At 38.4% G+C, this 12545-nt stretch overlaps 1 protein-coding gene across 1 annotated transcript in view; it reads left to right on the top strand.

Moving 5' to 3' along the window:
• The first annotated feature begins 4369 nt into the window (after positions 1–4369).
• The window catches only part of LOC148900774 (hexokinase-1-like), a 27652-nt gene continuing 19476 nt past the window's right edge, over positions 4370–12545 (top strand). Inside the window, exon 1 of the mRNA XM_088992731.1 lies at positions 4370–4745. Within this exon, the coding sequence (XP_088848857.1) occupies positions 4683–4745 (63 nt within the window). The 5' untranslated portion in view covers positions 4370–4682. The remainder of the gene's footprint in view (positions 4746–12545) is intronic.

Below are 12545 nucleotides of genomic sequence, written 5' to 3'. Positions count from 1 at the left end.
TGCCTATCAGTTGTATTTATTGCTTTTGCGTTCTGTGTCTGATTCACGATTAGCCTTCATTGTTAAAAACAAGTATTCCTGTAATTTACTAAAATCAAAAAGTGGTTAAGAGTTGAAACAGTGACCCAGTGTCCTCCAGTCGGCCATGTTGCAATCTGATTTTAGAAAGACTGCGTGCGGCATGTGCCACAATTTAATAGGGCTTGGCGCCAGCAGACCATTTCGTTTCTGCAATAACGGGAAAGCTATTGTTGCTGTCATGTGGCTTGACAGTGTGGGTCAACAATGGCAAACAGGCTTCAGAAATGAGCTGGATTGCCCATTTTTGCCTGCCAACTCCATTCACAAAATGCAGCATCTACGCGTATGTTCTACTGTCAAACCTAAGACTAAGATTTTAACAACAACAAAAACGACACGATATTATTGCAAACCCAAAATTGCCTCAATCATCACAATGAGGCCAAAAAAAAAAAGAATCTTCTCACCTTGTCATTTGTTTTTTTCCAAAGTACTTTGTTAAATGCTATACGTTAGAATATTTCTCGAGTGCAAACTCATATTATGCCTGTCGGCTCTATTTTGGTCCTTTCTGTTTTATCTGACAGATTGGATCCATGCCCTCCTAGTCACGTGTTTGGTTGCATGGTGTACACACGCAGACAAATCTAATAAAATTGAATGCTTTATGAAGCGCGTTGGATTAAAAGAGACCAATATGGAAATCCTGGACTCAACTGATCAGATATGATACAAGAGATTTGACAAATCTGCACTCTGTAATACAGGGAATGAAAAACACCAACAGATTAGAGGAAAGCAGAAACCAGCATGGAGAGGGAAATTGCGTCCCTGATGGGTGGAGGGTTGACAGCTGCTAATCTGTGAAGGATTAACCTGTCTCAATGGCCAGTTTCCCTCCCCCCTTTACTGATTAAAAATAAATTTTAAAAATCACAGGACATGCAATTCAGTCAGTCAACATTGGTAATTATGCTAAATTACCCAGAAAAAAATACAAATGAACCTTTTTTTTTTCTTTGTTTTTTTTTGCTTGTGGATCCTAGAAGTAAAAACAAAGGGAATGTTAGTGTGGGATATTCAGAAAATGTAATATTAGTGAAGTTCAGTACTTATGTTTGCCCTGAATATCATTTTAAATCTGTCCAAAAAAATCAGACATGCTCATGTTGTAGTATTGTACATGCACTATAAAACTCATTGTAGTTTGTAAAATATGTAAAAACTCATTGTAGTTTTAAAAATATGTAATATATTATTACAATTTAAAATTCCAGTTGACTGCTACAAATTTGCATTTAAAGTATGCAGATTTACAAATTCACCTCTTTTTTTCAGTTTGGGGTTGCCAGTTGCCTATCTCAAGCATAGATGATCCTTACTATGGCACTATCAGTTGCAACGCTGTGTAATTCAACCTCAGACAGCTTTTTAGATTCTACATACGTTTTATAACCTTCAAGGGGACTTTTGATGATAAATAGTAGATATTATTGGCCTAAATACAACCTCAATCGTACATTTTCCTCCATTGTAGAGGCATGGACTGACTGAGTGGAATGTATTGTGGCAATAAAATGTGAATAAATGAATTGCAAGCATAGACATTAAAGTCTGTTGGTAACTTCAAAGACATGATAGCTCTGAGACACATGGATGGTATCTTTGAAAAAATATACAGTCGCAGATGTACACAATCGTAGGATAAGATTTCCTTTTATGCTAAAAACAAGGTTTGTGGTATAAACATTTCAAAGTTTGCAGGGAGTTAACAAACTGAGTTAAGATTTTTTTTTTTATTAAAAAACCATGGTTTGGGCTGTCGATGAGAAGGTTTCTTCAGCCGTCATCTGTACAAAAGTGAAGGTTTCGGAAGTTTCGCCTCCTATCCAAGAGGCTTCGTCAGCGAACTAAAGTCTGACTGGTCGTATCGGCCCTAACCACCCTTTACAACATAAACTAGGAGTTATCAGAACCCTCCAGCATAGGGCTAAACTAATACCAACTAGCACTGAAGGTAGAGAAAAGGAGTCAAAACATATCAGGAGAGCACTCACTAACTGTGGGTACCCTCAGTGGTCATTCAACAAATGTCAGAAAGAAAGAATAGGGAATGAATCCAATAATTCTCAAGATACAAAAAGGAGAGGAGTAGCAGTACCGTACATTGCAGGAGTTTCTGAAAAATTACAAAGAGTCCTTTGGCAACATAAAATTCCCACTTATTTCAAACCGATAAACACGTTAAGGCAAAAATTAGTGCATCCAAAAGATAGGCTACCAAATGAAAAACAAAGTAATGTAGTTTATTCCATACATTGTAAGAATGAAAATTGTAAAGAGCAGTACATTGGGGAGACTCAACAAATTCTCAAAAAAAGACTATCAACATCGCAGGGATAATATAAGTGGACCTCAATCGGCAGTACATTTGCACCTAAAAGCTAGCAACCACTCATTTGACGACAATGAGGTTAAAATCTTAGCGAAAGAACATAGATGTTTTGAAAGGGGGGTAAAAGAAGCGATTCTTATAAAACAACAAAATCCTTCATTAAACCGGTCTGGTGGGGTGAGGTTCAATTTGGATCGCTCATACAATAGCCTGCTTAGGCAAAACAGGTTAGGCAACTTTCGTAATGCTGATGAGGGTCGTTATGCGGATGAGGTGATACCGGTGGGAGTGGGGGTAATAGGCCAGTCGTTAGTCAGGAATGTCGGAACAATCAGTGGGGCCACAGGGAGGGGTCCTCTGCCCCCCCAACCTGAGAGTAGGGACCTATCATAGCTGTGTCCGGCGCCACCAGGTCTGGACATTAGGGATATATAAATAGGGCCGATACGACCAGTCAGACTTTAGTTCGCTGACGAAGCCTCTTGGATAGGAGGCGAAACGTCCGAAACCTTCACTTTTGTACAGATGACGGCTGAAGAAACCTTCTCATCGATGGACCACTCCTGTACGACTGAGAACTTACACAGACGGATGGTTTGGGCTGGCAACATTTCACAGTTTTCAAGGGGTTGATTAGCTTTATCTTTTTGTTTTTGCATTAGCATCTGAGTTTATTCACACAATAAGACATAAACAAGCCTGGGTTGTGACTGTATTTTACCACAGTGGCAATAAAATTCAAACACGTTAAAAATTTTGAAACACTCAGTTTCCAATTTGTTTTGAGACTGTTGCTAGTGGGAACATCTGATATTTGGAGCCTGTAAAAGTTTACCCACATCCCAAGTGTTAATTCAAGCGGCCTTCGGCCAACTTTTTTCCCTTCTTGGACCTTGAAAATGTCACATTTTGAGTGGAATTGTAACTGCTTGTTTCCATGAACTTTCCCTCCACTAATTCTTGTGCTTGCATCCGTAGAGCAGCCAACCACAGGCGAGCATTTCTCCTCTTGAAACAGTGAGCGAAATGGTACGTGAGCGTCACCGCCAATTTGCATGTGTCACAATGGAGTAATTTATTTTTTGCTCCTTGGAAATATATGGGCACTAATCTCTGGACATAATAGTATTAAATGTGACCAATGACGTTGGATTGTATTTGCCCATGATGTCATAACATTTTGACCAAAATAATTTTTTTGGCTTATATTATGAAGTCAGGGATTTCATCTTCAATAGCTTCAAGTTTAGGAATTTCAGTCACTACTGTACAATATTATACACATAAGAGTCAGACGAAATGGGGCTTCAAGTCCCATTGTAATCCTGCAATGAAATCAGCAAAATTCTTAAACATAAAACAGTGTCTGTATTTTTTCATTTGGATCAATAAAATTGAATCATTGGATGACCCCCCACCCCTATTTATTCGTGTACGTGTGTGTGTGCGTGTGCGTGTGTGTGTGTGTGTGTGTGTGTGTGTGTGTGTGTGTGTGTGTGTGTTGAATTGACTTGGGTAGAAAAAAGAAGAGAGAAAAAATATTGGTTGATATTTGTTGATTTTAATAGTGCCAATATGCACCGGTTTATGAATCAGGTAGGCCATGTTTTCTATAAACCTATACTCTGATAATAAACACTGAAATATAGGCATTGTGTTTACAATGGACTGTACAATACCTTTGAGTGACGGAATGTATTTATCATGATATGATTACAAAGTTATAATTTTAAGATACAATTCATGTGTGTTGTTTAATGTATGAATTTCCCACGCCAAGTAGTAGTATGCGGGCGAGTTAAAAGTGAATTTCACGTCGTCGCTTTCTCACGTCGATTGACTTGCATCAGCTTCCAGTGAAGAGAAGACACATGCAATATGGCGCAGGCGCTGTCGAACCTTAGCAACCGTTCAACCTTCTCAAGGCGGAGATATAGATGTAAATATCCCATCTGCGCACAACTCCTATCCAATCCGGTGTCTGATGGTGGGCATGTCTTTCTTGCGATTCAGATTTCTGCCTCCAAAGTTGCTGGTTCACTGCTTCCTTACTTTCACTCACGTGCCGGTCGAGCATGACATGACATACGAGCCTACTGATTACTTTGAAAGCTGCCTGTACTCGGTGGTCAATCTTTATCGGTCTCTTTCTCTTTTTCACGAGGCCTGTAGTGTTGAATGAAGTAGACCTTTAAGTGGGTTCCTCCCCACTTTCCGCCTCTCTGTCAGTCTGTGCGTGTGAGTTAGAGGGAGAGAGAAGAGGAGGATGATCGCAGCCCAGCTACTAGCGTACTACTTTGCCGAACTTAAGGATGACCAGGTTAAAAAGGTGAGTACTCCATTTTGTCTAACTTAACGTTTTGTGCGTGTCAATTACAGTTGCTCTTCGGAATGGGTTACCTAGCAGCGTGTATGCGCGACTGGTGTGTAATTTAGGAGTCCAAAACCATTGCCTCCTTCCTTCTTGGTTTTAAACGGTCTAATTCGGAGGAATGGGTCGATAAAATATAAAAGGACAAATAACCATAAATAAAAATATAATATCGTCTGATAACGGTTTGACCATGAACGCGAACATTGACTGTCACCAGTAATGGGCTATTATTTTCTTCTTCTGGGAGGCTTAAAAGCAGCTAAGATAGTCAAGATTAACATTTCTTTCGGAGAACAAGAACAGTTTCTGACTGAGTGGTGAAGGTTTGCAAGTGTTTGTAAATTTAACAAATACTTTACTGATTTTTGGGCGGCATTCATTCAAGGGTGCAAACACTCACACATTCATTTAGGTACAAAAAAACAACAACAAATACTGGGACAAGATTCAACAATGCGGGTTTTCACATGCACCAACACATAACTAGAAGTTTTAAATTAAAATTAATAGCAGTTAGTGAACACAAATGGAAAACATTAGTTTCTGAAAATTAAACAGCTTTTTTTGCAGCATATTAACATACCTTTGCGACGGTTTGGGACGTTTGCAGGTCAGGTTGTATGCTGCAGTGAAATATCTCGCAAATTAATGTTGGATACGAGGAGCCTGATTTGACTTTCATATGATATAAAGATTGACAGGGGCTCAATAATTTTTTTACGGTATTGCAAAGGGCAGTCGCTGACAAAACAGGTCAGTTATTTTACATAATTTAATAACAAGAAATGAGAGAAAAAAACTATAGCATTTATGCGATTTTTTTTTAAACTTAATTGGGCCAAATATTACATTTGGGATTTCTCACCTGTGCCAATTGGGAAATCCACAGATTCACACTCTGCCTAACATTGCAATCAAGTCTGGTCACTCTGCACTGATTAATGTTTGGTTCTCCGGAGGAGTGTTTTCCAACCAGGAAATGCTGATTCCGATGGGAATGTGCGCACTTTGTAGAATGTACATAAAAACACGGCATGATTTATAATAACTGCCCCGTGTCATCTTAAGTCTCATTAAGATCAGATGGCTGATGAAAAGCTATGTCACTTCTAAACATTTTGTCAAGTGTTTTGATCACAATATGTTAATTGTCTCTTTAAAGGGAGCTTAAAGGAGCACCAGAGTTTTGATTAAAAAATGGAAGGTTCTTGAGAACAAATGTTAACAACCGTGCAATAAATCAAGTTAAGTGACGAAAGAGTAGAGTTTGACACCATAAATGTGTAGATTTCACTTCTTCCTCACTGTGCAGCTCCCACATTTAAATTCCACGTTAAATGTGACTGAGCTTGTTTTTGTGCACCTTGAGGCAATTTTGAGTGCCATACAGTCTTTTCCATCTTTTACAACCTACACGCACCCGAAAAAAAGTTTCTTAATCTGATCCTGTTGCCAGGCAACCAGCAGAGATCCCTACTCCTTTGTTTCCCCCAGAACAGATATACTGTATTCCAATTTTCCTCCCTAAACCATGTGCTCCATGATTCACTTGAAGGGCTTGAAGGTCGCTGACTGATGATGTCATCATCTTCTCTTTCAACTTCAGTGTCCTTTACCAAGGGGGGAAGTTAGGCCTGTCACGGTGTGTGTGTGTGTGTGTGTGTGTGTGTGTGTGCGTGCGTGCGCGCGTGCGTGCGCGTGTGTGTGTGTGTGCGCGTGTGTGTGTGCCCCCGCACGTGTGTTCAAAACACTTGAAGAGCGGGATCTGATGCAATGCAGCGCATCATACGCCCTCCCCCCCCCTCAGCGTGTCCTCTCCCGGCCTCCCTGAAATAGGCCAGCTTTGTGCCACGTGACTATAAATCTTACGCAGTAGGCTTACGCACACTTGCAAGACTCTGGCCAGGTGTGCTTTTGGTGTGTTGATTTTGAGCAGATGGATTGTTTTAGTCACGCTTCTGCTAAACATAACAGCCATACGTCATCACTGTGTCATACATACGATATCCGTTGCACTCAGTGGGTGCCTGGTGTTGTCTCGTGTGGGAAAAGTATTTTAGTTTGAGTTCATTTTTTTTCAATTCCTAATTTTTCTTTCAAACAATACAAGAAAGACAACAACAAAAAAACACACAAAAAATATTCAAAGACCAGTGGTTCTTAATTTTGGTTCGGTCGAATTCTCAAGGTTTGAAGAGTCGGTCTCGGGTTCGACGGAGCCTCTTCCTTGGAGCGTAGGACGCGCGACTCAACGTGTTAATTAGTTATGACACGCCCCCTTGGCCATCAATGGCTGCAGATGATCACGTGACCACTCAGTCCTGTGGTAAATAGTTGTTTAGTCGTCAACGTGTGACCCGTGGTCGTACATCGAACAAAAAAAAATCTAAATTGGATTTACTTTTTCCGATTTTTAATAAATCCGTTTTAAATAATAATAACATTAAATAATAAATGTATTATTGTATACTAAATACTGTTGTTATTATAATAGAATATGATATAATGATACTAATAATACTAATACTAATATTAATACTAATACTAATAGTAATACTAATAGTAATACTAATACCAATAATAATAATAATAATAATAATAATAATAATAATAATAATAATAATAATAATTGGATTGGATTTGCCTTTATTAGTCTCACACTGGAGACATTTACATTTCACAGCAGCAATGTGATAAAAGGAATGAAAGTAGAAAAACAATACATGAGCTGCTGGAAAGGCAATAATAATAATAATAATAATAATAATTATGATTATAATAATAATAATAATCTTATTTTACTTTCAGCTTTTCCCTTCAGGGGCCACCACAGCCAATCAGTGTAATCCATCTTCAGAGGTTTGATTCGCATCATTGTTTTGGCCAAGCTTTTAATAAATAATAAAATAAAATACTACTACTACTACTACTAATAATAAATTTCCCCCCACTCATGAAGGGTTCAGTATCTCCAATCCACTGCGGTGCCCTTGACCAAGCATTGTTGGCATTGCAGCCATGCGTCCATGTTTTTCACTATAACCAAGGTACACAATGCATGGCTAGGGTAGAGCAGAGCACAGCAGTTTTCCTTATGTCTGTGCTTGTGTAGGCACATGGTCAAACACCACCGTGTCAGGTTTCAGAGCTTCCCCAAGCAAGCTTGTGACAAGGAGCAGTTCATTGTTGGCAGGTGGAGGGTGTGTAAGGTAGGTAGGGAGAGGAGGAAGCAAGTGGAACGAAGTTTCTACCGAGAAAAAAATTCCAGGTCAAGTCACAGAGACAAAGGATGTGTGGCAAATGTGTCTTAAGGTAAAAGAATCACTATTCCAGCTTAACCTCCCCCCCTCACACACACCCAATAGGATGGGACAGATTCATGGCCATGTCATTAATTTCAATATGGATCAATTGTTAACTACACAAGAACTTGTTTACTCTCCCATCAAAACAATTTTCCGCATTTATTTAAATTGAAATTACATTAATCCGTTCAGCCCCCGACAAATGCGCCACAGCTTTTTTTTGGTTATGTGTTTTAATCGAACACTTTGTAGCTTGAATTAAGATTCACTTAATTTTTGAAGCAGCTTCCTTGAACAGCTGAGATAAGGCGCTGTGTCATGATTTTCTGCTGCAGAGGCAGCCATGACAAAATTGCTGCAGTAACTCACCTCACTGCTGGAGTTAAACCTGTTATGCCACTAATAGAAGTGGAAAAATGTAAAAAAAAAAAAAAAACGAGTTATTCCTCCTCATATGATTAAGGTGTTAAACTAAGACGCACATTGTTACTTAAGCCTTAAGATATTCTCCAAATAGAAAGAGGAAAATGCTATTCATATAAAAATTAAGGTCATAAATAAAAGGCCAACAGCAGATGTGTCAAAAGGCAGTAGGTCTAAAGTCAACCACAGTTCATTTTTGTTGTTGAACTCCACACAGACAAAACGTCAAATCAAGGATGTTAACAAATTGCAAAACAAAACATTGAATCATGTATTGTGGTGTAATTTGTGAATAAGTAATCAGTGGTGTGTGGAAGGTTTGACTAGTGGCAATTAAGAGCATGTGCGAATGAACTTCCAAGCCAGACTCTACATGTGGGGATGTGATAGGGAATGTAACACCAGCACACTATATTCAACACTTGACCCCATTAAGGGTAAAAACCATAAAAAAATTCAAGCTGTATTTCAATTTCAATGAAATACAGTGGTACCTCTATGTACGAAATTAATTGGTTCTGGAAGAAACATCATAACTAGAAGAGTAGAGACGCATTTTCCATGTAAATGCCCTAATCTGTTCTAAGGCCGGCCAAAATTCAGACATAAATTAATAAATTTCTAAAGCATAAAAATACATCAAAATATATTACAGATACATATTACATCTAGATTAGTGCACAGTCAATGAGGTTGTGTAAAAATGTAAAAAACAATGACTAGCGTTCGGAATGAAAATGACGGTCATTTAACTTTTAACTGCATTCTCATTGGTTTTTTCTCACTTTAGTTCATGTTCTCTCTCAGAAGTGTTTTTTGCCTAGTGTTCTGTTAAGAACTGATCCAAGGCACGTGCCTTTGTTGGCTTTTACCATCCGGCCGGCCGGCCATTCGCCCCCCCCCCCCACCCTACCTACACATGGAGACACATTCAATAGTGGTCCTTTGCCAATGGGATGCTTGGTAATAGCCAATTGCAGAGAAACTACAGTATAGACCATATTGTATTTTTTTTTTTACTTTCGTATCTTGATATTTCTTTCGTAACAAATTTGGTATCAAGAGTACTTTGGAAGTAGAGGTACAGATGCTTCCCAACTTACAAACGCGAAACGTTCCAAACGGTCGTTCGTAAGGTGAATTCCGTGGTAAGTTGCTTCAGTGCCATATATTGTATGGAATGTATGTTTAAGGCTTATATAAGTATGTTTAAAGGACAACCGACACCATTTTTTGTTTCCTAACTGACATCAGAAAAACTTTTTTATAGCGTCTAAAATACCCAAAACACACAGGCTGATATTTTTAGTAAAATGCAAAACACCAATAAAAATGACTTAGTGTGCTAAAACCACAACAAATTGAGCTGCGGATTGTGGATTTTCAGAAAGTCCTGCCCCCAGTTCGTGACGTCACGCCAAGACGTTTTGCCTTGCTCGAGAATCAAAACAATGGCTTCAGATTCGGAGAAGATGCTTTCTTGTTACTCATCCAGTTATGAATATGATTCAAAGAGTTCTGAAGAGGAAAGCATAAATGTTTGCAATCAATTAAAGGAGTCCTCCCATATCAATTCGAGCTGTCAATGACAGCAATGTAGCACCCAGAAAATGCAGAAGATGGCGCCCAAGCTCTGTTGGAAATGGGCTGATTTGTCTGCTGGGAATTTGTGTCAGCAAATATCAAATAGTAGTCTTGCTGCAACACACAATGATTCACCATCGCGTTATTTATGTGTTTTCCTTCTCATTTCGCCATCAACATGGATCAACACAAAGTTTTCAGACCAAACAAAGTACCGCAAAATGCATTGTGTGTCGCTTTCTCGGTCAGGGGCGTTCCAAACGTGACGTCACGTGGGGATCATCATCAACTCAAAAACAAGACTTCCTGAATATTCAGCGTGAGTCTTAAAACGTAAAATATAGCGATATGCGGTGGAATATGCTCAGTAAAAGTCATTTGAAGTGATTTTCCAAATTATGGACACAAATTGTCCGGAGGTGTCGGTTGTCCTTTAAGGTTTATGGAAGTATGTTTAAGGCTTGTATAAGTAACCTGTATTGGTTTGTACTGAAAAATAAATATTTAATAAAATATATGCTCGGGCACTGTGACAAACTGGGCAGAGGAAGCCGGATGTGGGGTGGATGCTGGGCGATCTCTCATAGTGCCTCACGTTGCTATTAGCAACGGAAAGAAGCACCACTCAGAAAAATCAAACTTACAATACAAAATCAAATTTACAGCATCTCTGTCTGAACATTTTTTGACATACCCGCAAAAATGTTTGTATGTATTGTTGTTCGTAACTCGAATGTTCATAAGTAGGGGAGCGTCTGTACAACTGTAATTGTAATTGACCACTGTATTGGTCAGATGGGATAACCCCAACCAACCCAAATGTTAGCCAAATATTTGTTTTAATCCCTTGAAAATGTGATTGCGCTGTATGATAAAATGTAAAAATCACTTAAACAATGAAGTTCCCATTTGATTTGAATATCAGTACTTTTTTATTTCTTAATTATTATTCTCAACAATTAATTTCTTAATTAAGGACCAAATGTCAAGAACATTGTCCTCAGAATCTCTGAGTCTCTGCTTCGTCAAACAAACTTCCTCTTAAATAGTATACAACCACAATGACATTTTAATGATTGTGTTAAACAACGACGAGGCTTCCAGGAAATGTGATGTCAAGGTCAATGAATGAAAAAAAACAAAACAAAAGCAATGACACTTGCATAAGCTTGGATTGGATTGGATTGGATATGCCTTTATTAGTCTCACAGTGGAGAAATTTACTTTTCACAGCAGCAAAGTGATGAAAAGGAATGAAAGTAGAAAAACAAAATAAGCTTACTTAATATGTAAGTAAAAAAAATACGGGGTTGAAAATTGCCATAGTAACTCTAATTATCTACAAAACAGAAGAGTTATAGTAAAACGTGAGCTCGTTCATTCTTTGTCGTGACGCAACATTGGTTTGTTTAACATCCTTTTCGACACTACCCAAGTGACACGGGCTGTGGAAGTGTGTCAACACTGTGGCACGTTTTTAAAGAAATATGGGACGGCAAAGCAAACAGCTATGTGGCAACTATGACATCGTTTATAAAGTGGGGCAATGACACAAACAGTTGCAGTACTGGTTTGATGTATTCATTTCCTTGTTTTTTAATTTTATTTTATTTTATCCATCCATCCATTTTCCGTTCCGCTTATTTTATATTTTTTGGAAATGAGAAGACGGGAACAGGGCGGTAATAATCGAAAAGTGTTGTTCGTTTCACAGCTGAGATCAATTTAGCGCATGGGTGTGGAATTGCAAAGACATTAGTAAATCCAGTAAATCTGGATCCTTCTTTTGGAAAGAAAGACTTTCTGTTTCTGTGATTTGTCTATTAGGTGATGCATTGTTTGATTATGTAAATCACAAATAGGTTTTTACTTTCACATTAAATGTATATGATGTGGCATTTTTCTTTTTTAAAGTCCCCTGGGACAAAACTGATGCAGTGAATGGTCAAATATTGATTCAGCTCTACTGAGAGAATTGCATAATGGCCCAGATCGAAGGCTTTTATGTCATCTGATTTATGTTTGTGTGCAAACGTCCTCTCAATATTAACTAATTCACTGCCAATCCTGAATTTATTCGGGAATAGAAAATATGACGTGCAGTGCCATTCCCAAATTTGGACGGGTTTTGATTTTTCTTGCTGGTCAGACCTCTGGCAATCCCCGCTACGAGGGGCAGCATTTGTCCATGTTAGCGCAACAGCTTCTGCTGTTGTTAAAGCGCTATACCTATAAATCAATATGTATGTATTGTATTTTGTACAGCCACCTCCTTCTCAAGCTAACTCCAGATCTATATAATTTACTCTACAATTAACTCTTTTTTTCTGATGAATGAAGACAGTCGAAAGTTTCTTACACTGCATTGAATGTTTATGTACTCTAAAAACATTAACATATATTGAAGTTTAGAAAAAACGATTTGTATTTAGTTTCTTTGGCA

The sequence above is a fragment of the Hippocampus bargibanti genome, linkage group LG03 (genome assembly GCF_051943395.1).
Source record: "Hippocampus bargibanti isolate YZ-2025 linkage group LG03, ASM5194339v1, whole genome shotgun sequence".
In the NCBI taxonomy this organism is placed as follows: domain Eukaryota; kingdom Metazoa; phylum Chordata; class Actinopteri; order Syngnathiformes; family Syngnathidae; genus Hippocampus; species Hippocampus bargibanti.
The sequence above is the reverse complement of the archived record's forward strand: the minus strand, read 5'-3'. Positions and strand labels throughout refer to the sequence as shown.